Below are 23,332 nucleotides of genomic sequence, written 5' to 3'. Positions count from 1 at the left end.
TACATCATTTAGTGGTTTGCGTTGCAGGACGAAGCGAAATATATACATATTTTACTTATGCACTCTAAAAATATCTCGCAATATCTCGTATTATTTTAATCCTGTCTGATTGAAAACTTTATTTCATATGTAATTATAATGCTACAATGTAAAAAGGATGTTTTATTATTTTTAACAAAAACCCAACCTCCTCCAAATTTTCAGAATTAAACCAAACTTATACGTAACCACAGGAGTACATATAATAGCACCAGCTTTTAAAGTAAAAGAATCACCATAACGGTTCACGCAGTTTAAAGTTTTGGGATAACAAACAGAAAAAACAACAAGGGGCTACTGAAAATCAGCGCTGCGCATAGCGCGTAGCACACGCTGAGTAGTTACCCTTTTTAGCACCACACCGTTTAGTCATAAGTACACTTTTTAATTTTAATTTTAATTTAACTGTAAATGTGGTGGTGATAAATAAAAATTTCTTTCTTTCTTTCTTTCTTTCAAAAATACAGTCAAACTGAAAGCCTCCTTTTAAGTTGATAAAGAAAAGTCACCCTATAAAAACTAATTAAACACTAAAAATCCTGCACGCGAGGCAAATTCTGTTTATGTATTTAAGAAATAAATGAATATAATTTCAGGCGGACCTATCCTGCCGCAACACCAAGCAGCAGGTCGGCGCGCTGTTCACGCGCAGCAACTTCGTGACACTCAAATACGTGACGGACAACTGGGGCACAGACGCCAATGGCTTCAAGCTGGTCATCACGGCTGTTAAGGACCCCAGTGAGTGCTCTTGCTTGTTGACTTTCATCCAGCATATTATTAAATAGCATTGAAATAGAAATGACTTGTCTTTTTTTTCAGTTATTTTAGGTTATCAAAATTTTATACGGATCATTTTATAAATGCAACTCACACATTTGAAAGTGTTCTTTAATACCATCTTATAGTTTCAAATTCCAAATTTGTTTATTATCAACAATGAAAGTAAGTTCATATAATACTGATGATTATTTCACTGTTACATAAATACTCTTCAAAAGTTCTGGAACAATAACAAACAGGAGTTTATTGCTTATTAAACTGATTCACTTAAAGAGATATAAATTTTATCAACAGATTAATTGATATATGGACTAATTGAAACGCATTTTGTTGATATCTAAATTACATTTTGCGTGTAAAATAAATAAAATAAATTGATGGAATAAAAACGAAATATATTCGTTCGTGTTTGTTTGTTTGCATTTTTAAAAGATACAAAACTACTGAATTGAGACTGTTATTTTATTTATGGATAGCTAGTTACATCTTCAATCAGTTGAATAGATTGCTTAATATTCGAATAGAGCATGTATTTGAAAAAAATACAATAATTTTATAAACCGTATTTCCCAATCAGCCGTAAATCTCAAAAAGTAAAAAAAAACTGTTTCATTACAAATGTTTGACAATATATTATCCTTCATTCTTATAATAGAAATTAAATTTGCATCGATTCAACTTCTACGTATTTTCAGTAAATGCTATCTCTAATCTCATACACATTATTCGGGAATTCAAAGAAGAAACCTTCAAAGATGTCATAGATTGAGATGAATTACATTTCCCTGAAGCTTTTGAATATATTAATCTTTTGAATACTAAACGCGATTTGAAAGAAATGCTTATTGAAATTGAATTCTCGTTATCCTTCACCTTGACGAATATCTTTGTAAGGTCTAATAACTTCGTCCATTGCTTTGAACGTTTTGTACAATGAGTTTAACCCTTATAATATTTACTATGGCTTGACAAATATGCTTAAGTTTTATCTGGAAGAATCTAAATTATATTATTGTTTAAAAATTAAGTTAGCTAGTAGTAAGCTAAATAGCAGAAACATTTTATATATTGTAATATACAATACTAATAAGATTGTGTAGCTCTAATTTGTGTTTTCTTTCAAATTCGAAGTTAATTTGTGGTCAAGTCACTTGCATCCTTTTGATCCATAGAACATTACAATGTGTATATAGTATTTCCTATGCAATTTCATCCAGTTGTAGTTAGATAGTTCCATAGCTGAAAACCAAGCTACAATTAAAGCAGACTTAATGCGTATACAAACTTCATAATCGTGATTTAAAAGTTGAAAACAGGGGACCGACAAAGCATACATATAAGCATTCCCTGTACGTACATTGGCTTTCATCAAAATGCTAAGCGAGAATAAATACCGCTTATTTCGCGAAAATTTCAGCCTTTGTTACCATTTTGAATATGTTACGAGTAACGTGGGACGGAGTATTTACACTGCTAACTTGGGTGAGTTTTTGCGTTCATTTTAACCGGATTGCTGAGGTTTCTGACTTGTTTTCCTTTTTGGGTAACACTTGTGTTTTCACCTGTTTGAAAATCCTTAATGACCACTCGTGAATTGTGATAATACACCTTTTCTATATGTGTCGCTTTAATTAAATATTTTACTGGAAGCAAATTTAAGAATAATTCACTAAAAACAATTGGAAAATTAGGATTAAGCTTAAGTCAAGGGGGTTTGTTATTCCCATTATTAACCTAATTCGTTTCCTCTGCCTCTTATCCGACGATATCATCACAAATTCCAACCCTATTTAATACTGGCAACAAATTCTCACGTAAATGCTATTTCCCTTAAAGCCCTTCCCATTATTTTAGTATTAAATCCCCTTACGCAGGAATTCATTCATATTCCTCTGTTTGAATATACAGATCTCTTTCCTCTCCAAATATTACTCGTACCTAACGTATTACATCAATTAGATTTTCCACCTGACTGCGTGGAAAAGTATACGCCGAGATATTTGGGAACTTGCCTCGGATTTCTGGAATATTTTGCGAGGTATAATATATAGATACAATAATAACATAGTTTTAATCAGAATTTGTTGCGGAGTTTTGTTTTCACCTTAACAGTTAGAAGTTGTGTCACTAAAATAAATGAAATATATTATTTAACAATGTGATTGGTATTTAGGTTAAGTTCATTAAAATTTTTATCATTGTGTGCCATATAACGTTTACACATAAAATACTTTATTTTCTTCTGCTTTGTTGTAGGCCAGTTAATATAATAAAAAAATGTGTTTTCCAAATTTCTTAAATGTGATAACAATGAATTAAATGTGATTACGTATGATTATTACAGTGAATGTTTTATTAGAAAATTTTGATAAAAATAATGCAATTTAAAAGTAGGATAAATTCAAGATGAGATTGCTGCGGTCTTTTCAATATTTGATTAGTCATTAACGTTATTTAATATTTTTACTACAACAATGAAAACATATATTCGTAAAAATAACTCCTGTGTAACAAACGAAGGTTGTTTTAATATTACCTCAAAAGCACGGCTCACAAAATCAATTTAATATTCCATACCCTCCACCCCTTTTCTTTCACATCACTGGTCAATAGAGGTTTTATGTAGATAATATGGGTCTTTTTTTTTAATTAAAATGACAGTCGAACGGCGATAAAACGTTTGCTTATTATAATTGAAAAATAAATTGGCTGCGTTAACGTTATAAAGATTTTGACCAAAGACGTACCCTTGTGGGACTCTTTTAATTATTGTGCTGGTTAGAAAAAGCTATTCAGTGTATACACTCGTAACTCATAAATATAAAAACAGTGTAACTTTTCTGTAAAATTTATCAAGTAAATACGTAATTATATCAAATGGAACACTAACACGAGTATTATTATTATATTCATAAAAGAGATAATACGATATAACGTGTGAAGCAATACAAAAAAGCCCGAACTTATTACCCTAAAAGGATTTAGATTTGAATAGAAGCGTCACAGAATGCATGCCAGATTTAAAAAAAAGATCAATTAGGAATTTTTAACGAGCAAAGTTAAACCGGCGCCAAGTTATAAGCCACAACAAACCGCAGTAATGGACTGTATGTGACGCTCTAAGTAACTTTGGCCATTAAGACATAGTTGCCAGTTGTGGACTATGAGCTCAGCAGACCGCTATCAGCAAACGTGCCTGATATTTTTAGCCAGTCTGCTTTCCATGAAACTCCTGCAGTTTTGATTATAGTTAGCAATTATTCTTTTTCTGTATAACGTATTTATAGCTAGTTTGAAAGAGTTGATAAAGAAGATTCTAGAAAAACGCAAGGGGCTATACATCGCTGGTGGCCAGCCCTCGTATAGCATTCATTAGGTTTTAAAAAACAAGTTAGAAACCTCATAAGTTTGAACCTATTGAGCAATATACACCAGCTGTTTAGCTTTTATTATTTGACGTAGTCCTTATGATATACTACCTACAACGTATAACCCAACAATGATGAACTAATAAATTCTGAAAGATTCTAAATTGATCCACTTGTAAGTTTTTTTTCGTATCATAATCATAATCATGATTTAATTCTAAAGGTACTTTGTATTATGTTTGATTTTTATGTTATTACATCCAACGGACGTAAACACAATATTACATATTATATTTTTACGTTAAATGTTTACATCAGAGTATATTTTTTATGCTACGGTACTGTAATAACTAAAATACTCTGCTGAAAATGCTGCTCTGCTTTTCACAGCACATTATGCAGAGTCTCATCATCAGCGCAAATATGTTAAACGACTTTTCTTACTTTTTCATCCCTTTTATTTAATGGCCCTATGTAAAACTCGACTAGTCTAAAAACAACATCCAACAACAGCCACCGATTAACATTCCATTCCATTTACATAATTACTGGCTACGCCCCGCGGTTTCACCCGCGTAAGTCTATATCCCTTAGGAATATCGGGATAAAAAGTTGCCTATATGTTATTCCAGTTGTCCAGCTATCTACGTACCAAATTTTATTGCAATCGGTTCAGTTGTTTTAGCGTGAAAGAGCAACAAATACACACACATCGTTACAAACTTTCGTATTTATAATATTAGTAGGATACACTCTAAAAGATAAATACACGTGAAAGTAAGCTATGTTATTTGACTTTCGTTTATTTCTTTTTGTGTGTGAGACCATTATGTTTTTGATGCGTAGACACACACCGACGTGAATAAAAAATTTCTAAAGAATTCCCCGGCGTCTGCGTTTTTCCCCAAATCCCAGAGTGTTGAACATCAAACGCTTCTCAAGGGGAGACCTCACTTCACCTGACCGCAGCGCGGGGCTGTTTTTCTTTTAATCCACGTTAACAATAGCGTCTAATACCTAAGCACTTTGAATATTACTTTCTTCTACTATGGCTTAACATTTCATGGCAATATTCCATTAAAATCAGAATACAAAATATCTAATGAAAAATCTCAAACTACGTTATAAAATTCTAAAACATTTTAAAGCTAATCCAAAAAACTTCTACCAAACTATACCAAAAGGCATCTTCGTGTGTAATATGTATATTATTATGTATGACAGGAAATAAGTCAATCAATCATTTAACTAGCCTAACTTCAGCTGTGTTCCGACCTGTTTTTTCACGCAAGCTTGATTGACTATATTTTATGTTTGGAGCGAGGTTTCAGCTCTGATGACGTATTGATTTTAATGTTTCGCAAATCGATTGATGGATCGCGTCGCACCCATTGTATGGACTTTATGCGCCGATGGTTTTTAATTTCATCAACGCTTTTTGTATTTCATACTGAATTTTACTTTTAAAACTTCTGGCAGAACTGTCCATGCGTTAAGCGGACAGGTCTGCCAACGGATCATAAATACGTTTGGTTTTATATTTTAAAAACGTAACGTAATGAATAACATATGTAACTTTTTCTTTATAATATAATTAATTTAAAACTATTCGAGAGATACATGTACACCGATAATTTATATAGACAACATATATTATATAATATGTGAAATATTGAAATAAATCTTTTTTTAGCTTTAACGATACAAAAACACCTAGAAAGTTATAAGCCTATTATGCTAATGCTATATGAAGTTTAATTCAGATAAATCTAAATCTCATATCCCAGTATTCCTTCCAGAACACGGTTGCAAGGAGTTCCGATGCAAGCAGCGGGAGTTCTGCGTGAGCGCAGACCTCACGTGTGATGGAGTGGACCATTGTGCGGACGGGTCGGATGAGGACACGGCTGCGCTGTGTCCTGGTGGGTATTGTTGGTGGAGCCGAAGCAAAGCATGAAGGCCACCTACTAACACTACCAGGAACTTCAATTTTTTAGTAAGATAGAATAAAGAGGCTAGGCCGTGAGATATATGTAAAATTGTATACACCACAAAACTGTCGGTATATTCAGATTCATAGCACAAAACTCACAATTTGACGCATTATTTTTGGGTAAATTATGATTTATATTTTGGGTAAATGATGTATTAACATCATTTGTCTGATCATTACCTGTACACTTAAAGCGTTGTTTGTTTTATAAATGAAGTATTGTATTCATCTCAGTCACGATCAACGAATCTTGAAGGTACTATAAATTTTCCATGATTCGCTGAATGGAATAATGGTGTTTAGGCTTTAGCCTTATAATTAGGTATATTTATTTGATAAATGGGCTTTAATTTTGGATAAGGGTATTAGAAGGATTCTTAAATATAGTACATATGGGAGCATTTTTTATGTTAGAGCGGGCAACCGTGCTGTAAGTAGGTAAGTGACCACCGTCACCCAAAAATATATCCTCTCCTAATCATCAGTAAGTGTCAGCTTTTTAAAAAGGGATACACCATGTCGGGAAAGAAGGAAAGGACAGGTGAGGGATAGGATACGGGTCTCCACATTTGTTGGTATGGTGTTACAGAGAGCGGTGGCGGCAGCGCCGGCGAGGCGTGGGTGGCGGCAGCTGCCGGCGCCGCGGCGCTGGTGCTACTGCTCGTGGTAGCGGCGCTCTGCTGCTACTGCCGGCGAAGAGCACCGAACCGCCGCACACATTTACATTGTAAGCCGATTTATATATTGTGATTTAGATTCAAGTCCTGTGTCGAAAAATAACACTAACATCATTCTTGTTAAAGTTCTTAGATTGTGTTAATGCTTCTATTACTTAGATGGTAGATTAATTAGGTTTGATTAAATTGAAAAAATTCAAAATTTTAGGCGTAACTTTTATCGGAACTACAAAGCAAGAGAGAGAGACACATATTTACATTTGTGCTGTGTTCTTATATACTGACTAATCCTTTATTTTCCTGTTTGGCGGTCAAATTTAAAGTCTAGCTCTCTTAGGTTGTATGTTGCTTATGTTCCATATCATAATTACAGTAGATCAAATGGCGAGCAGCAACGGCGCCGGCGGGAAGGGCGCGGCGCCCTGCTCGCCGGGCAGCGCCACGCGGCTGCCGGGAAACTGGGCGCACCCTGCGGGCCCGCGCGGGTAGGTGCTCTGATGTTGGCGTATATTTTTTCCACTTTGGTCCAACCAAATTGGGAATATATGTAACGCGTGTTTGTTTGTTTTTCTTTTACATCAAAACAGAGCGATTTATGGTATGATTTAGATAGGAAATATGTGCTATTTATTAACCGTATTGCAACATCTCATTAAAGTTAAACCCTTAACCAAGCGTGCGAAGACGCGCCTGTGGTTTTGGTCGGTGGTAACCTGTTCTTTAGCATGCTCTACCATTACAAAACTAGGGCATTTTAATACAGCTAGCGATGAGTCTACTGCTACCGTATGTGCGAGTGAAACGGAAGCAGACCGACTGGCGCCGTAACGCGTTACGTAACGATTGACCCACCCATAAAAATTAACTTATTCTTTCAGTTCGATAAAATGTTTGTATGTTATGCAAACGGTGTGTAAGGACTAAGGAGTAGGGCTGTCCCGCAGGTACAGGGCGGCGCGCCCGGGCCGCCTGCGGGCGCGGGCGCTGCGCTGAGCGGCGCCCCGCACAAGGACGAGTGGTTCGTCTGAGGCGGCCCGGTCGGGCCCGCGGGGAGGGGGCGCCGTACCGGCCCCCTACCGCTCCCAGGACTCCGGCTGGTGAGAGTTTGTCAACTACGTCTTTGTACTACGTATCTTGTAGTGCGTTTAGTTGTGCAATTCTATATTACGTTTACCAGGTAAAGTGTTATGCAAAATAAGCTAATGTATACAGACATAGAATATTCTGTGTTGTTTCTAATGTACTATTTGTGTTCAACTATTTGTATATGATAATAAATTTAAATTAAACATGTTGTCAGTTAATTTTAAGCTTTATTTTATAAACAACTTTTGGCATTTTGAGTTGTACCTTTAGTTTAAGCATTTTTGTTTTGATATTTCTCTTTGCATATTGTTTGTTTAATTTTCTTATATTTACACTATTTTGTGTAATCGTAAAAGCCCCAATAAATTTGTATTAGTTTACCTATGTAATTCACCGCCATAATCCAATTAACACATAATAACTTTACCATGTAATTTTTTTAAACTGTTAATAATCCAGTCTTTGTACCAAATATGTTATCATTTTCTACTATTCATGAGATTTATTCATTGCATTTACTGATAAAAAGACTTAGTATTAAAATATGACAATACTCTAACCGGCCGATCAGCAAGGCGCATTTCCACACACGCTACACGCACACACACATACACATATCTCAAATACAAATTATATCTATACGATTTAAATTTTAGATATTTTCAAATTCTAGCGCTGCGATTATAATCGTTGGCAATTTGAATTCAGCGCCATCTATTTACGAATATAATTGAATACACGATGAATTGTGAGATTTTAGAAGAGGCACCAACTTGTTAATAGGTGTCGACGAATACAATTTAAAGTAATTTTCAAATGCGTCATCTCAGCTTAAAAGCAGAGCGCTAGTTATCATCTGCGCCTCAATTATGTCCACGGTTTTAATTGCGCTAGAAGTAAACTAATAATATCATAAACAGGACCAGTTATAGCATTAATAATCGAAAGCAATTATATTGAATATTCAATGCAATCATATTCTTTTACATCTTAAATCTGGAAATGTAAGAGAATTAAGTATTTTACATTTCAAATGGGAATGATTTAATAATTATACCTACGCTTTGAAATTAAGGACTTTAAAATTCATAATAACCGTTCGCAAGAGCGTGAGTAAACATATCTAGAAATTGTTTTAAAGTCTCTAATTTCAAACAATAAAACAGTTCTAGTGGCGTAACTATAATGACGGCCCATGGCAATTTCATCAGATAGGAACTTTAACGATAAGGTTCTAGGACTTAGTTCACTATTAAATATCATTCGGCCCTTACGTTCGAGATTTGCCTGAGAACTGCCTGGATGTTGTTACGTAACTACTTCTAATTCTTAGACATATTTATAATTAAGATCGTTGTATTATTGTGTGCACGCAGCGTGTATCAGGTGGGTATCGCTTTGCCGATGTATTTACATCTGAATTGTATATGAGATTTATATAATAGTGTATGACGTATGCTCTTATATTTTCTACTTTATGATATCTGTTGGTAGGTGGAATGTTATGATGTTTCTGCGAGTATTCGTGTGGATTATGGACTTACAAGATTTTCTAATGATAATATTTGGTAAGAATATTCAAGTGACTCTTATACTATTTATAACTAATCGAGTAATATATTGAATTGGTGGAAAGCCTAAATTATACATTTGTAATGCAGGAACATCCCGTAATCTTGAACAAACTGTAGTAACTACTTTAAAAAGTTAACTAAATAAGAAATACCATAACAGTCCTTCGTGATCCAACTTAAAATAAAACTTGTGGCGTCGTGTACAGAGTGTTATTTCGAATGTGAATATACGTGGATACCAATGATTTGTATGATGCGCCACCCACCTGCTTGAGACATATCTATGGCGATAATAATTGATAATAATGGATGGATCGCGGTCAAGTCAAGCTGCTAAACTGTGTTGCAAATTTGTTGCCATTCGGTCGATGATATATTTGATAAAGGATTGAATTATTACAAAGATTGAACGTAGAAACAGAAGGATAATGGACCGTGTAAGGTGAAAGGAATTATTATATACAATTTGAAGAACGTTTAAAATGTAACATTTAGTATAATGTGCAATAATAATACATAAAATATTTTTCATTTAGTATCAATTGATATTTCAATCAATTTAATGCACTTTTAAGTTATAACAATATCGTTATATTACTATCCATTAAAGAAGGATCAAGCAGAATGACATTGATGGTTTTCAGAATGGTTGATGCATAACGAATGGTGAGTTCTCAAAATAAAGTATACTTATCAAGACCGCGATCCTGCCAAGTTCAAACAATAAACTATTTATAAGATCGGAAAGTTTTATACGTTTCCTAATATTTTACATTACAATATAAACATAATCATGACTCATAATCATAGAATAGAAGAATTGTATGTATAAATTTAATTTTAATATAGATAAGTGTGTCCTAAAGTTTATGAGATGTTGACGCGTATGTTCATACCTTTAAATAGTACTTGTATATTATCGCGCTGATAATAATCTGATGAATCTATCCGATTGTATGTAATGATAATTTTAGTGGACTTTTTTTAGAACTCGTTTAGTGGACGCGTCGCGTCATCGTATTTTGGTGTTAATGCAGTGTAAATTTATTATGACATTAAACATTTTTGGCTTATTGTTCGTATTTTGTTGTGTTATTAAGGAAACCCCTTTTTGCCCTTCCGTTAATATTATTATCTACAGATGTTACATTAATTAAGTGAGCAGTGTAGGCTCAATGATGAGGACTTTGGACTTTAATTAAAAGTCAGGGTTCGAGACTAGAGGAGCGTGCAAGAAATAAACTGATCTTACAATTAATATGCACATAATTCACATCATCAATGCTCAATAAAGGTGATAGTCCTTGCAGTTTGTTCATACATGGGCTGATGATGATATAAATTCAGTACTTTTCATGAATTGCTATAGCTCTTGTTGACAATTGTAGGTAAAGAAATAAAACTTAGTTGTGAACAGCGCCATCTAGTTAATTGTCCTTTAACTATTAGAATCCCGCTGTATAAATGTGATCCTTAATCATACATAAAAATGCAGGTCTATTAATGAAAATTATCCATTGGACATCTTTGTAACAATCCAGTCTTAATAAATATGTTACAAAAGTAGTTATTAATCTTTTAAAATTCTACTTATTAAGTTTAGCCACAGCGCCATCTATGTGGTAGTTATGAAACTGCTAAGAGCAATGCATTTAGAAGACGACGAAAGCTTCGTTAGCCGCTACAGAGAGCTTTCAGAATAATTTTCGAAATATTTATTTAATCATTTAAAATACAATTACAGTAACGTCTCACCACAGAGAAAAAGTATTTTTCAATATACGTTTTAACGAATAATATGATTTATTTTTATTATAGTTGATATATGAATCTTTCAAAGCTTTTGCATTGTAAATAGTAGACTGAGCTTTAGTAAGCCCGTATTCGTCGTGGAGGTCGGTTTATTGCACCTTGCTTCACCCGGCGTGCGTGTTATTTACGAAATCTTGTGTTAAACTCAATGCAATGAATTAAATCATTATTTTCTTCCCCTTTTTTATAGGTAATGTGATTGATTCAGTGTTTGTGTGGACTGGACGATGTGAAATACGTGTTTTTAATATAATTTGAAATAGTTAAGTGATGTAGGATGTGGCGGTACCTTGTTTTACTGTTGATAGCGAGCTGTGCTGATGGAAGAGGCAAGAAACATAGGAACCATAAACCTGGTTTGTCTTTACCATTGCTAGTGTAATTTAGTTAATAGACAGTAGGTTTTATAATCGTTAACTTGAAAAGTACTGAATCGACTTATGAAATGTTGATACAATTCCATTACCGTTTTAAACAAAAATGGTTATCGTTTGTTTAATATGTAAATATAAAGAAATTTCTAACGAAAAAACCTAAATTCGCTTCTTATTTTTAAACAACATTCAATCGAAAACTTCGTTGAGGTTTTCTTTCGATTAAAAAAAGCTCAGTTCTTCTAATGGTATAATAAAAGTTCTGTCCCGTTTTGTATTCAATAAAACAATTACTATGACAATTATATGGTAAATATTATATACAATACGATACTATGTTGTTAAAAGTAACAAGAGATGAGAAGGTGTTCCTAATTGGCTTATTAATATAAAAGTTCAATAGGTTGTTACTTATAATATATGAAACACAATCACTACGGGACGAGAACCTAGTTATTATGCGAAATTGGATGGATATCGTATTATGAAGTCGTTATTTAAACAGCAAAAGTTATATCACCGCTTATTATATACTATATAGCGAACAAACGATTGAGAGTTCTATTAATTTAATAATAGTCTTAGTCATGAGTCTTATTAAATTAATTTTATTTTCATCATAACAATTATTTTGGATACTGAGGTGCACTTACTTAATTTGACAATTATTATTATTATTATTTATTATTTTAATCCAATTGCTCGCCCTGTCTCCGTCCGGGTTTAATTCAAAATTAAACTTGGTAATGTTGAAATAATTTTGTAAATCATTTATATAGGTTATCCATCACACAGTTATAATACGAATAGTTGATTACTGAACGCTCTATTAATACCACTACCCATTTCACATTCAAGCACTTCCCTAAACGGTAAAAATCCTGTTTATAAAAGCATCTATGGTTTGAAAATAAAAGCGTTCTAAGCACGATCAGCCAGATGTGATAATGGTGTGCCAGGAGCCGATAATTGACGGGAACGGAAAGTTTATTTCGAGGTTCGTGAACATCGGTTTGTGGGCGATCTGATGCTGTAATGTTGAGGGAACTGAGTTAAATACTCCCTAGAGATAATAGGATCTGTGTGGAGTGATGTGAATGGACCGATCGATTTTAAGTATCACTACATAGTATTAAGTCGCTAACCGCATCTGTACCTATGTACGTGTGTATATATGTATGTAATCTGATATCTTGAAAACTGCACAACCGATTTGATGATTTTTTTAATAGATAGAGTGATTCAGGAGGATGGTTCATAAGTATAATAACGTCTATTAAATGACTCCGAATTTAACGCACACAAAGCCGCGGGAAGATGCTTGTTTTTTATAAAGGGTATAAGAATGTACATATTAAATAAAAAGGTACCTATAGTATTTATATATACTATATTAATTGTAATTAAGCTTTAGTTAAAAAATGTTACATTATTAGAATCGAGCGAGAATAGATAAATTATATATTTTATATTATTATATTTTATTTAATTCGATCTTTACGCAATTTGAATCATTTTCACATAACGTCTAGATTTTAGAACTGTTGTAGTAAAGAACTCATAGTATATCCTAGATACATATAAAAATCCGAGTTTTCTATAATAGCCCGAGACTACATCGAAGATATCTAAAATTTTAATGGAGTTCTAAATGATCTCTTGTTATTAAGCGTTGCGTAGACAACGTCATAAAAGTTAGCCATTCAAACTCCGTGTTTCACAGCTGGCTTACATATAGCCCCATCTAGTGGCTTTATAGGCTGTAAGACATTATTTATTCCCTGGTTACATATTTATCATGAAAGAAATGTGATCTGAAAAGTGATTAATAATAAATAGAAATATTTGATCAAAAAGAGAATTCAATTTTTTTTCCTTATTTATTCATTACATTAAGGATCACCAACATGACATACACGGGTAACATGGATAGAAAGTTTTATAAAATTACAAACAAAGATTTAGGCTGTCACAATTATAGGCAACCACTACTAATAAAAATAACATTTCACAGCCTGCAGCTAACAGCTATTTAAGTACGAACAAAATTTTGTCTTATTTATATTTTACACAACAAAAAATAGTAAAAATAACATAAATTAATGAGAATATATACATATTATCATGCTATATAAAAGTTCAATTCGCATTGTAATTAATTGCCCATTCAAAACTCCGGGATTGTGTTAATTATCTAAGTCAACCCGAGGCGTCAGATTTTAATCTGATTTAACAAAAACAGATAACCGTTATTGTTTTGCGAAAAAAATTTCAAAGAAAATAGTAGTTTTAACATAACATTTGGCAGTAAATGTCATCGTAATTATATTCTTAATGATTATTTAAATGAATTTGTATCATTTTGCGATCTTTAAATGTACCTATAGCTTTAAAACTGTCGAGACGACCTCCCTAGTCCTATATCTTACATCTAATATATAAAATTCTCGTGTCACAGTTTTCGTTGCCATACTCCTCTGAAACGGCTGGACCGATTCTTATGAAATTTTGTGTGTATATTAGGTATGTCTGAGAATCGGCCAACATCTATTTTTCATAACCCTAAATGATAAGAGTAAGGCAGAACAGCGTTTGCCGGGTGCAGCTAGTATTATATAGTCTATATGAAGTGGACAGTTATACCACACGCTCGCACCGATATATACAACTTTTTGTCGCACTTCCCCGCAACTAACTGCATCGTTAGTTTGTACTTGTAATTATTTAAAGGTATACCAGTATTTGCTGATCTATTTTGAATCGTATCTGGTACGATTATGATTCAATTTGAATTGTGATTGATTTGTTGGGTTTTTGTGTTAAATTTATGTAAGTTTGTACTATGTGTAGTTTCAACAGGATTCTTATATTTACATATACAAAGAAAAATATAAAGGAATTGATGTGATAGTGCGTGTCCTAAAAAAAAAACAAAAAATATAACAATTTTTGACTCTCCGGCAAGGCAAGTGCAAATGTAAGTTGAAATATACATCAATTAGTTTTGTATAACATGATAGTACTGCGCCCCGCGGTTTCACACGCGTAAGTCCGTATCCCGTATGAATATCGGGATAAAAAGTTGCCTGTATGTTATTCCAGTTGTCCAGCTGTCTACGTGCCAAATTTCATTGCAATCGGTTCCGTAGTTTTTGCGTGAAAGAGCAACAAACACACACACATCCTTACATACTTTCGCATTTATAATATTAGTAGGATTTGATTTTTTGTATTTATTGAGTTTTGTGGAGCAGCATATTAAACTGTTAAAATAACTCTTTTACTGATATTTATGTCACAGGATATAAGTTCATGGCCATATGATGTTATCTTAATGAGAAACTCATAATAGATATATATCAAATGCAAGCAAACAAGAGAATATTGCATTTCATTAAAAACTTAATATTACTGTACGCTTTTGTATATATTCTCATCAACAAAACATTTTAAGACTATTTTTCTATCCAGTTTCGTTCAGCCGATCTGTTGTAAAATACTAACACACAGAAATAACCTATGCTTCCATTCTTACATTTAGTAGTAGTTAAGTAAATTCTAAGTTCTAGCCTATTGAAATCAATCGCAAAAACAAAACGTTTTACCACAAAACTATAACGGTACGCTGGGATTTCAACAGGTAACAGGTAGAATATTCGAGGAAGGACATTGTGATGCCCATTAACCACCCTCGGGTAATTGCTTATAAGCAGGTTCCGAGAGCTAGGAAGTGTAAATTTTGAATTAACTCATTAGTGAAGTGTGAAGTGGTCACTGGCTCTCGGAGCAATGCTCTGCTCGGTTTTGTTTGAATAATATTTATGGGTGTACGTTTGGTGTGATGGATTTTTAAAGTTCAGGATTATTTGAGGGAAAATTTAATTCAGGTGTACTGTTGTGATGTACAGTGCAGTGCAGTTGTTGTGTCAATTACGTCACACGAATTTTAGTTTCTTTTGACCCCCCCCCCCCCCATCTCTCCTACTTGTCACAGGTTGTCACTTTTCAAATCTATACATGTACTAGCTGCACCCGGCAAACGCTGTTCTGCCTTACTCTTATCATTTAGGGGTATGAAAAATAGATGTTGGCCGATTCTCATAGATACCGGATAAATATGAAAAATTTCATCAAAATCGGTCAAGCCGTTTCTGAGGAGTATGGCAACGAAAAATGTGACACGAGAATTTTATATATTAGTCTAGCTGCACCCGGCAAACGCTGTTCTGCCTTACTCTGATTATTTAGGGGTATGAAAAATAGATTGGCCGATTCTCGTAGATACCGGATAAGCATAAAAACTTTCATCAAAATCGGTCAAGCCGTTTCGGAGGACTATGGCAACGAAAACTGTGGCACGAGAATTTTATGTATTAGATGTATTAAAAATCCAAAAGTAAATTTAAATAAAATTGGCAAGTATTCTATCGCATCTTAGTAGATATTTTAATTCTTAACTTACCTACCCCCCTTTAACGTGGGACGTAACTTTTGTATGGCCACCTATCTATTCAATTCCAATGGCTTATTTTCCTTTAGATACGAAACAGTTTTCTCTCCAGCGGGTTCTGTCACCTAGATTACGTTCTATTTTATAGTTAAAATGGGCAAATGTTGATAGGCAACGTTCATCGTTCATTTTATTGGGTTTATCATACTAATATTTTATTAATTACATATTTAAAAAACTGCCTTCCGAACAGGTGGTTAGGTTAGGTTAGGTTAGATTCAATTCATTCATTCAAATACGATTCAATAGTGCTTCTATATGAAGTCTAGTTGAATGAATAAACGTTTGAGTTTGAGAATATCAGTAATAGTAGTATGGTTTAAGAAGAGAAAAAAATTACCCTAAAATATATTGACATAGCTGCTTGTCCTTCATCGTGATATTCAACCTTCACGTTCTGTGATGTTTTGAGAGCTTACAAAGCAATAATATTACTAATTAGTTTTTGGAATAATTTGGATTGTATTTGAGATATATTATAGATACATACGATCGGGTTGCAGACGTCTGTCAATCATCGCGAGAGTAATTAACGAAACAGTGTCAGAACGAAATAGGATACTGGTATCCTATAACTATAATGTTAACATTAATTTAATTGGGAGTAGATTAAATATTGATTTATGAACATTATTTATTGGTTTGAGATAGGCTTTAAATATAAGGATATTTTATATGATTTACTTGGTTTGAATTTTATTACCTTTTTATCTTATCTTATTATATATCTTGATGTAGATAATATCTCGAATATTGAATTGGTATGTATTATGAGAGAAATAAATAAAATTATGGAGATAAAATAGTTAAGAGTTAGATAAAAATTACATTACAATTTTATTTTATACTCATATCCATATATATTTGTATGTGGTAGTCGAGCACGCTTCGTCACGAATTGGGCCAGCTCGCACCGGGGAAGTACCACACCCCCACAGAAGACCGGCGTGAAATAGCATTCTGCTGTGTTTCGTTCGGTGAGTGGGGGAGCCGGAGGCCCATATCCTTTTCCTTCCCCTTCCCAGTCCTTTCCTTTATTCCTCTCGCCAATCCTTTCTTAATCCCTTCCCAATTTAAAGTCGGCAATCCATTTGTAGAGGCGTAAGGTCTGTAATCGACTTTACACCTCTACAAATGTTCATGGGCGGTGGTAGCGCTTACCATCAGGCGTCCCACCAGCTCAATTGCCGACTGTTACATAAAAAAAAAAAAAAAAAAAAAAAAAAAAAATATCCCGTTTAATTTTATCACTCACTAGCTGCGCCCCGCGGTTTCACCCGCGTAAGTCCATATTCCGTAGAAATATCCGGTTGTCCAGCTGTCTACGTACCAAATTTCATTGCAATCGGTTCCGTAGTTTTTACGTGAAAGAGCAACAACCACACACACACATTCTTACAAATTTTCGCATTTATAATATTAGTAGGATTTATTTATATATTTATTATAAATGTCGGTTAACAATGAATTCTGCTACAGCATATTTGACGCTGGATGGTAAACAATGATTGGAAATAATCTGATATGACATATATTAATTAATGAAACAACTTATTTCACCAAATTTTCTTCACTACATTGACAACAAAGTCGCTTTCTCTGTCTGTACCTGTGTCCCTATGTATGGATTTTGATAGGATTTGTTTAATAGATAGAGTGATACTAGAGGAAGCTTTATATTTAATAGAATTTACCGCGATCGAAGCCGCGGGAAAACCTAGTTATGAATAAATCTGCGATAGCCGCTGAGTCAACCAGTTCTATATATTTTACAGCACAAAGTACTTGGTTTGCTGAATGAGATGCTAAAAAGGGGGCGCGGAATAAATAGTACGAGACGGGGGGAGGGGGCTAGCTACCGATATAGATCGTCCTGATTCCCCAACGACGTAATTGACGAATGGTGACAAATTATTGTGTACCCTACATGTGGGAATTAAGGTCGTGTTTTGATTGTGGATGGTGTATGAAATATGTCAATTTCGGTGCAGCGATCTGAGTCACCGGTCACTTACCCTCGGCAAGTCTAAATAAATCAGCAATTGTTTACTATTGGCTCGTGGTATAGCTTGATGCTTTAAAATGGAGTAATATTATTTTTATTATTGCCCTGTATACATAGCATTAGACTAGCTGTAACATGTGGCGTCATTCGCGTGGTACCCGATGGAAAATCCTTAAAAGCCTATGTGCTAATCCAGACTATAATCTATTTCTGGACCATTTTTCATCCATCATCCATACATGCATCTATAGATGCACCCCAGTTACTGTTAACTTAGTGAGCGTTTCCGTTTATTTTACCTGTTCTTAATCAGATAAACTGTATCAGTTTCACCCGTTGTCTTATTCCAATGTATAAGCCATATTATTGTAAAGTTTCATTAAAATCTATTCAGTAGTTCTAATGCGAAAGAGTAACGAACATCCCTACATCCATCTACACTTGCAAACTTTCGCGTTTATAACATTAGTAGCATCACAGTAAAGAGATAAATATTTATCTGTTAAACATTTTGACGATTCTAACAGTTGCGGTAATAAACAAAAATGACGTACATTTATGGTTTTTAACATTATCATACTTCGTAATGGTTTGGCTGTTTTAAAAAAGACTGTTTTCTATTCATCATCATCAGCCCACATATATTCCCACTGCTGGGACACAGGCCTCCTATGAGGGCTCAGGCCATAATCCACCACGCTGGCCAAGTGCGGGTTGGCAGATGTCATATGTTGTCGAATTTTTGGGTCTCGGACATGCCGGTTTCCTCACGATGTTTTCCTTCACCGTTTTAAGCAGTGGTGATGTTGTTTACATGCGCAGATAAATTGAAAAATCAATTTATTTCCTGCACGCTCCGCCCGGTCTCGAACCCCGACTTATCGATTTTGAAGTCTGCGGTTCTCACTGAGCCACCACTGCTTTTTTATTCTTTATTCTTATCCGCTGAGTGTGTCTGTGTAAGTTAAAATAAATGTTTTTGTAAGAAAGAAAGAAACAGTTATGAGACTCCACAGAATTACAATTAAAAAAAAACTGAAGTTTTTTCTTCCTTTATTTCTGATCTGGTAGTTTTCCGTTAAGTTCACGAAGTATTTCGAATGTCAAGTGCGTTCAGATGACACTGTGTTTAGTCGGAAAACAATGTTTGAGCCAATTAGCCAGAGGGAGAGATAATTGGGAGAGGACCGGTTCCAAACTCCGACCCATAGATGCTTTTTCTCGAAACAAATTGGCTAAGAAATAAAAATAGGTATTATGCCATGAGAAATAAGGTGCAGAGTCGATTGTTGAAAGACGCTTTCGACACTGCATCCGCGGAATTCCATCGAGTGTTTAAAATCGACTTTAAATTTAAGAGGCTACAGCTCAAAATTGATCCCATTTTACGTTTAAATAGAAACTACCCTCAATGTAAAATGGCTTTTATTTTAATAGTGGTTAAGTTGGTATTGATTTAATAATTTTTGAGTCTTCCTTGTACTCGTGTATTTATAAAAAGCTAGTATTTACCCGCGACCTCGTCTACCTTGGCATTTAAGTGTGAGCTTAGAATACATTTTAGGAGGCTTACGAAGCTTAGCCAACTATAATTATAATTTTTGAACTGAATGAAATATACATATTTGTATAGTTACTTATATGCAAAATTAAACATTGATTTTGTTACTGTATACTAAAATCATTTTTTATCTGTTTGTTTTTGTGTTTCAAGCTATTATAAAACGATAATTTTTAACGCATTTCAATGCTAATGAAACTAAAAATTATTATTTAAAAATTTTAACTGGCTGAATGGCGCAAGCAGTGGTGGCTCAATGGTAAGGACTTACAATCCAGTCGAGTCGGGTTCAGGAAATAAATAGATTTTTCAATTTGTCTGCACATGTGGACAACATGATAAACTGCTCGAAACGGTGAAGGAAGACATCGTGAAGACCGGCATGACCAAGAATTAAAAGTTCGACGACATGTGACATCTGCCAAACCACACTTGGCCAGCGTGGTGAATCATGGCCTGAACCCTTATAGGAGGCCTGTGTCTCAGCAGTGGGAATATGTATGGGCTGATGATGATGATGATGAACTGGCTGATTGATAGATCCTCCAATGAGAGGTAAATTGTGTCTTAAGGTCTATCTAGTCTGTTTTTATTATACCTATCAGACACCTTTATCATTGTTCAAAAGTATTTCTAAATGTCATGTAAAGTAAAGTCGGATCGCAGCACATGTATATTTATACTATTAATGAAGTCCCAGAAAGAAGATATGGTGTCATTTTAATAAATCGGCATTCTCCAACAAATTACACATTAGGTCTCGTAAAATTTTATTTCTTCCGCGCTCTAATGGCGGCGCTCGAATTTAGTGAATTCGAGATTTCGTTAATAGCTAACGCTTCAATAATGATGTAAGAACAAACATATAATAATTATGTATGTGGAACATCTTTTATTCCGACTAGCTTTGGGTAGTTATTTGTTATCATCTTTCCTGATTCGTAAAATTGTCAGGGATAAACCGTATATTTCATTTTGCAGGTCTCATACATTTTATTTGTACTTTTATTCGATACTAGCCGATTGCCCGGCTTGACTTGGGATAAAAAGCATAGCCCATGTCACTTCTAATAGGGTAACTTTCTTTTAGTGAAATAATTTTCATTATCGAACCACTACTTTTGTAGATTATCCTCTACAAACATAGAAAGTTCAAAACTTTTCTTTTTTAGTACAGATAGGGTTGCCAAATCTCACTCGACATTAGCACTATCTCTTACTGTGATATAAGTAAAAAAATGAACTAAGTAGGCAGCCCTATTCTAGGGCGTACAGTTTTTCTGAGTGTCGACCGCTCTGGTTACATATCGCATACCAGGGCTGGACACTGCGTGTGGTACAAGTTATGAACATATACGTATTTTCATTGAAGTAGAAAAACAAAATTTTCTGAAACTGCTAAATAAATAACTAATAAAGACTAAGATAACAATTTTAAGAAACTCATAGAAAATAAAAATTACTTTGTTATTAATATCTATCATTGATAGTTATACCTTTAAGTACAAATTTTTACGACTATATATAAGGTACTAAATAAATTATTCTTTTTTATGTAATTTTAATACTTTTTTAGGTGATAAGTTTTTTTTATATTTTTTTATGCCATAGTCGGTAAAACGTCGTTGCGTCGCGATCACAATCGCTGCCAGCGCCCATGCATACTTGCAGAGGCCTTATATCTTTACAAAAAGATTGGCAATTATAAAATCTAATTCATAAATAAAAGAATTGATGAAGGGAAGGAAGGAAATTACAAAGAAGGTTATAGAAATATATGTAATTATTTACTTATGAACACGATAGGTTCGACTTAAACATTTATCTCATATTTTCAAATTATTACAGTCCATGCTATAGAATAACATAATTTATTGCAATAATGGTATAATTTAATATTACAATAATTATTGCATATATCATCAGAAAAACTCAATTAACAAAACTGTAAATTATTCCACTCAAGAGCACTGACACAACTAGAAATAAGATTATTGATAAGCTAATAGAGATCTTTACGGATCCCATCAGCTCGTAGCTTGCGGGTCACGTGCGGCTTACTTGCGCATACCGATGCTGGTTATTTGTGGTCCAAGGTAAAGATACTAGCGGGTATTATATCAATTCACAAAACTTGGACGTAAACTAAGGTTCACTGTTCTTGTTTGTAAAGTAGCAATGTAGGTGAATTTCTAATTTCAAAAAAAAATATTAGAAAATCATTGCAAAAGCAAAACATGGGTGGCTCAGTGATTAGAAACTGGGAGTTAAAGCGAAAAATCGCCGTCGGGGGTTCGAGACCGGCGAGCATGCAGGTAATTAATAGATTTTTCAATTTGTCTACATATAATCTGCATCACCACAGCTAGAAATCGTGAAGGAAAACATCGTGAAGAAACCGGCATTTTGAAAATACAAAAAATTCGACGTCATGTGACATCTGCCAACCCACATTTGGCAAGAGTGTTGAATTACCTCTTAAACTCTCATCCGAAGTCCCTGTCTCCGCAGTGGGAACATAATATATCGAAAAATATCGACTGATGATGTTCGTGTTTGTGCTCATTTTTGCCACGGTTTCGATATTTTTGAGTTTTTTTTGTAACAATTATCAGACAAGAGCCAAGGATATATTTTTATTATATATATTAAGGATATATATTATGTATACATTAAAATATAACAAACATTTATTGATTGACATTTATTTTATACTAATTTGTTGACTCTAATTCTATATGTAAGTATTTATATCCCCAACAGAAATTATTCAATGAACAACAATAAACGCTCTTCTCCCATCACTTAACGCTCAAAATAAAGGTGTTTATTCAACAAACAGCGCCCTAAATGTTCGTGCGGCACGATCTTGTAATTACACCGCAGTGTGTGGCCAGACCTTTATATTTCGAGACGATCGAAGACGTCAAATTGTTAAAAAATACATCGCCAGTAAACCCACAGTTGGGTTCGAGTAAGTTGTGAGAGCATTTCGTCATAGTATTCACATTGTCATCTTCATATGTACTTGGATATTAAATAGCTGAAGCATTACAATTTTATGTAAAGCTAGTCAGTTTTTAAGGTACTTGAAATTTTTTTTAACATAACCTATCACCCTGAAGTGTAGATTTGTTGTTCATCTGAGACCTTCTCGACACCTACTTTTACACCACTGTCTAAGAAAACAATTTGATAGAAGTTAGTTTGTTAAAGAGGATATAAAATTCAAACTTGAGTGTATATAACACTCTGAATATTATATCCAGACTGCAAAATTATTGTAGGAGTCGAGCACGCTTCGGCACGAATTGGGCCAGCTCGCACCGGGGAAGTACCACATTCCACAGAAAACCGGCGTGAAATAGTGGCATGCCACTGTTTTTCGTACGGTGAGGATCCCGCCGGAGGCTCATTTCTCTCACCCATCCCAGTCAATTACTTCTTTACAGTCGTTAACCCTTTCCTTTTCCCTTACCCCATAAAAACGGGCAGCGCCTTCGCAGAGGCACTAACTTTGCGAATGTTCGTAGGCGGTGGTGATCGCTTA

The 23,332-nt window shown here is 34.2% G+C and overlaps 2 protein-coding genes across 3 annotated transcripts in view; both read left to right on the top strand.

Annotated features, from left to right (window-relative positions):
* LOC119840480 overlaps positions 1 to 10,601 on the top strand; it is a 62,886-nt gene extending 52,285 nt beyond the window's left edge. The window contains exons 3-7 of one of the 2 annotated variants that reach the window (XM_038367240.1): positions 636 to 780; positions 5,990 to 6,112; positions 6,773 to 6,910; positions 7,234 to 7,345; positions 7,805 to 10,601. In XM_038367240.1, coding sequence (XP_038223168.1) covers positions 636 to 780; positions 5,990 to 6,112; positions 6,773 to 6,910; positions 7,234 to 7,345; positions 7,805 to 7,853 — 567 coding nt within the window. In that variant the 3' untranslated portion in view covers positions 7,854 to 10,601. Of the gene's footprint in view, positions 1 to 635; positions 781 to 5,977; positions 6,113 to 6,772; positions 6,911 to 7,233; positions 7,346 to 7,804 lie in introns of both variants that reach the window. The other variant, XM_038367153.1, reaches the window with a different exon arrangement.
* Positions 10,602 to 11,397: 796 nt separating this feature from the next.
* LOC119840235 (laminin subunit alpha-1) overlaps positions 11,398 to 23,332 on the top strand; it is a 132,943-nt gene continuing 121,008 nt past the window's right edge. Inside the window, exon 1 of the mRNA XM_038366788.1 lies at positions 11,398 to 11,688. Within this exon, the coding sequence (XP_038222716.1) occupies positions 11,610 to 11,688 (79 nt within the window). The 5' untranslated portion in view covers positions 11,398 to 11,609. The remainder of the gene's footprint in view (positions 11,689 to 23,332) is intronic.

This window comes from Zerene cesonia, chromosome 1 (assembly GCF_012273895.1).
Source record: "Zerene cesonia ecotype Mississippi chromosome 1, Zerene_cesonia_1.1, whole genome shotgun sequence".
NCBI classification, from domain to species: Eukaryota; Metazoa; Arthropoda; class Insecta; order Lepidoptera; family Pieridae; genus Zerene; species Zerene cesonia.
This window is presented reverse-complemented; position numbering and strand designations above follow the sequence as displayed.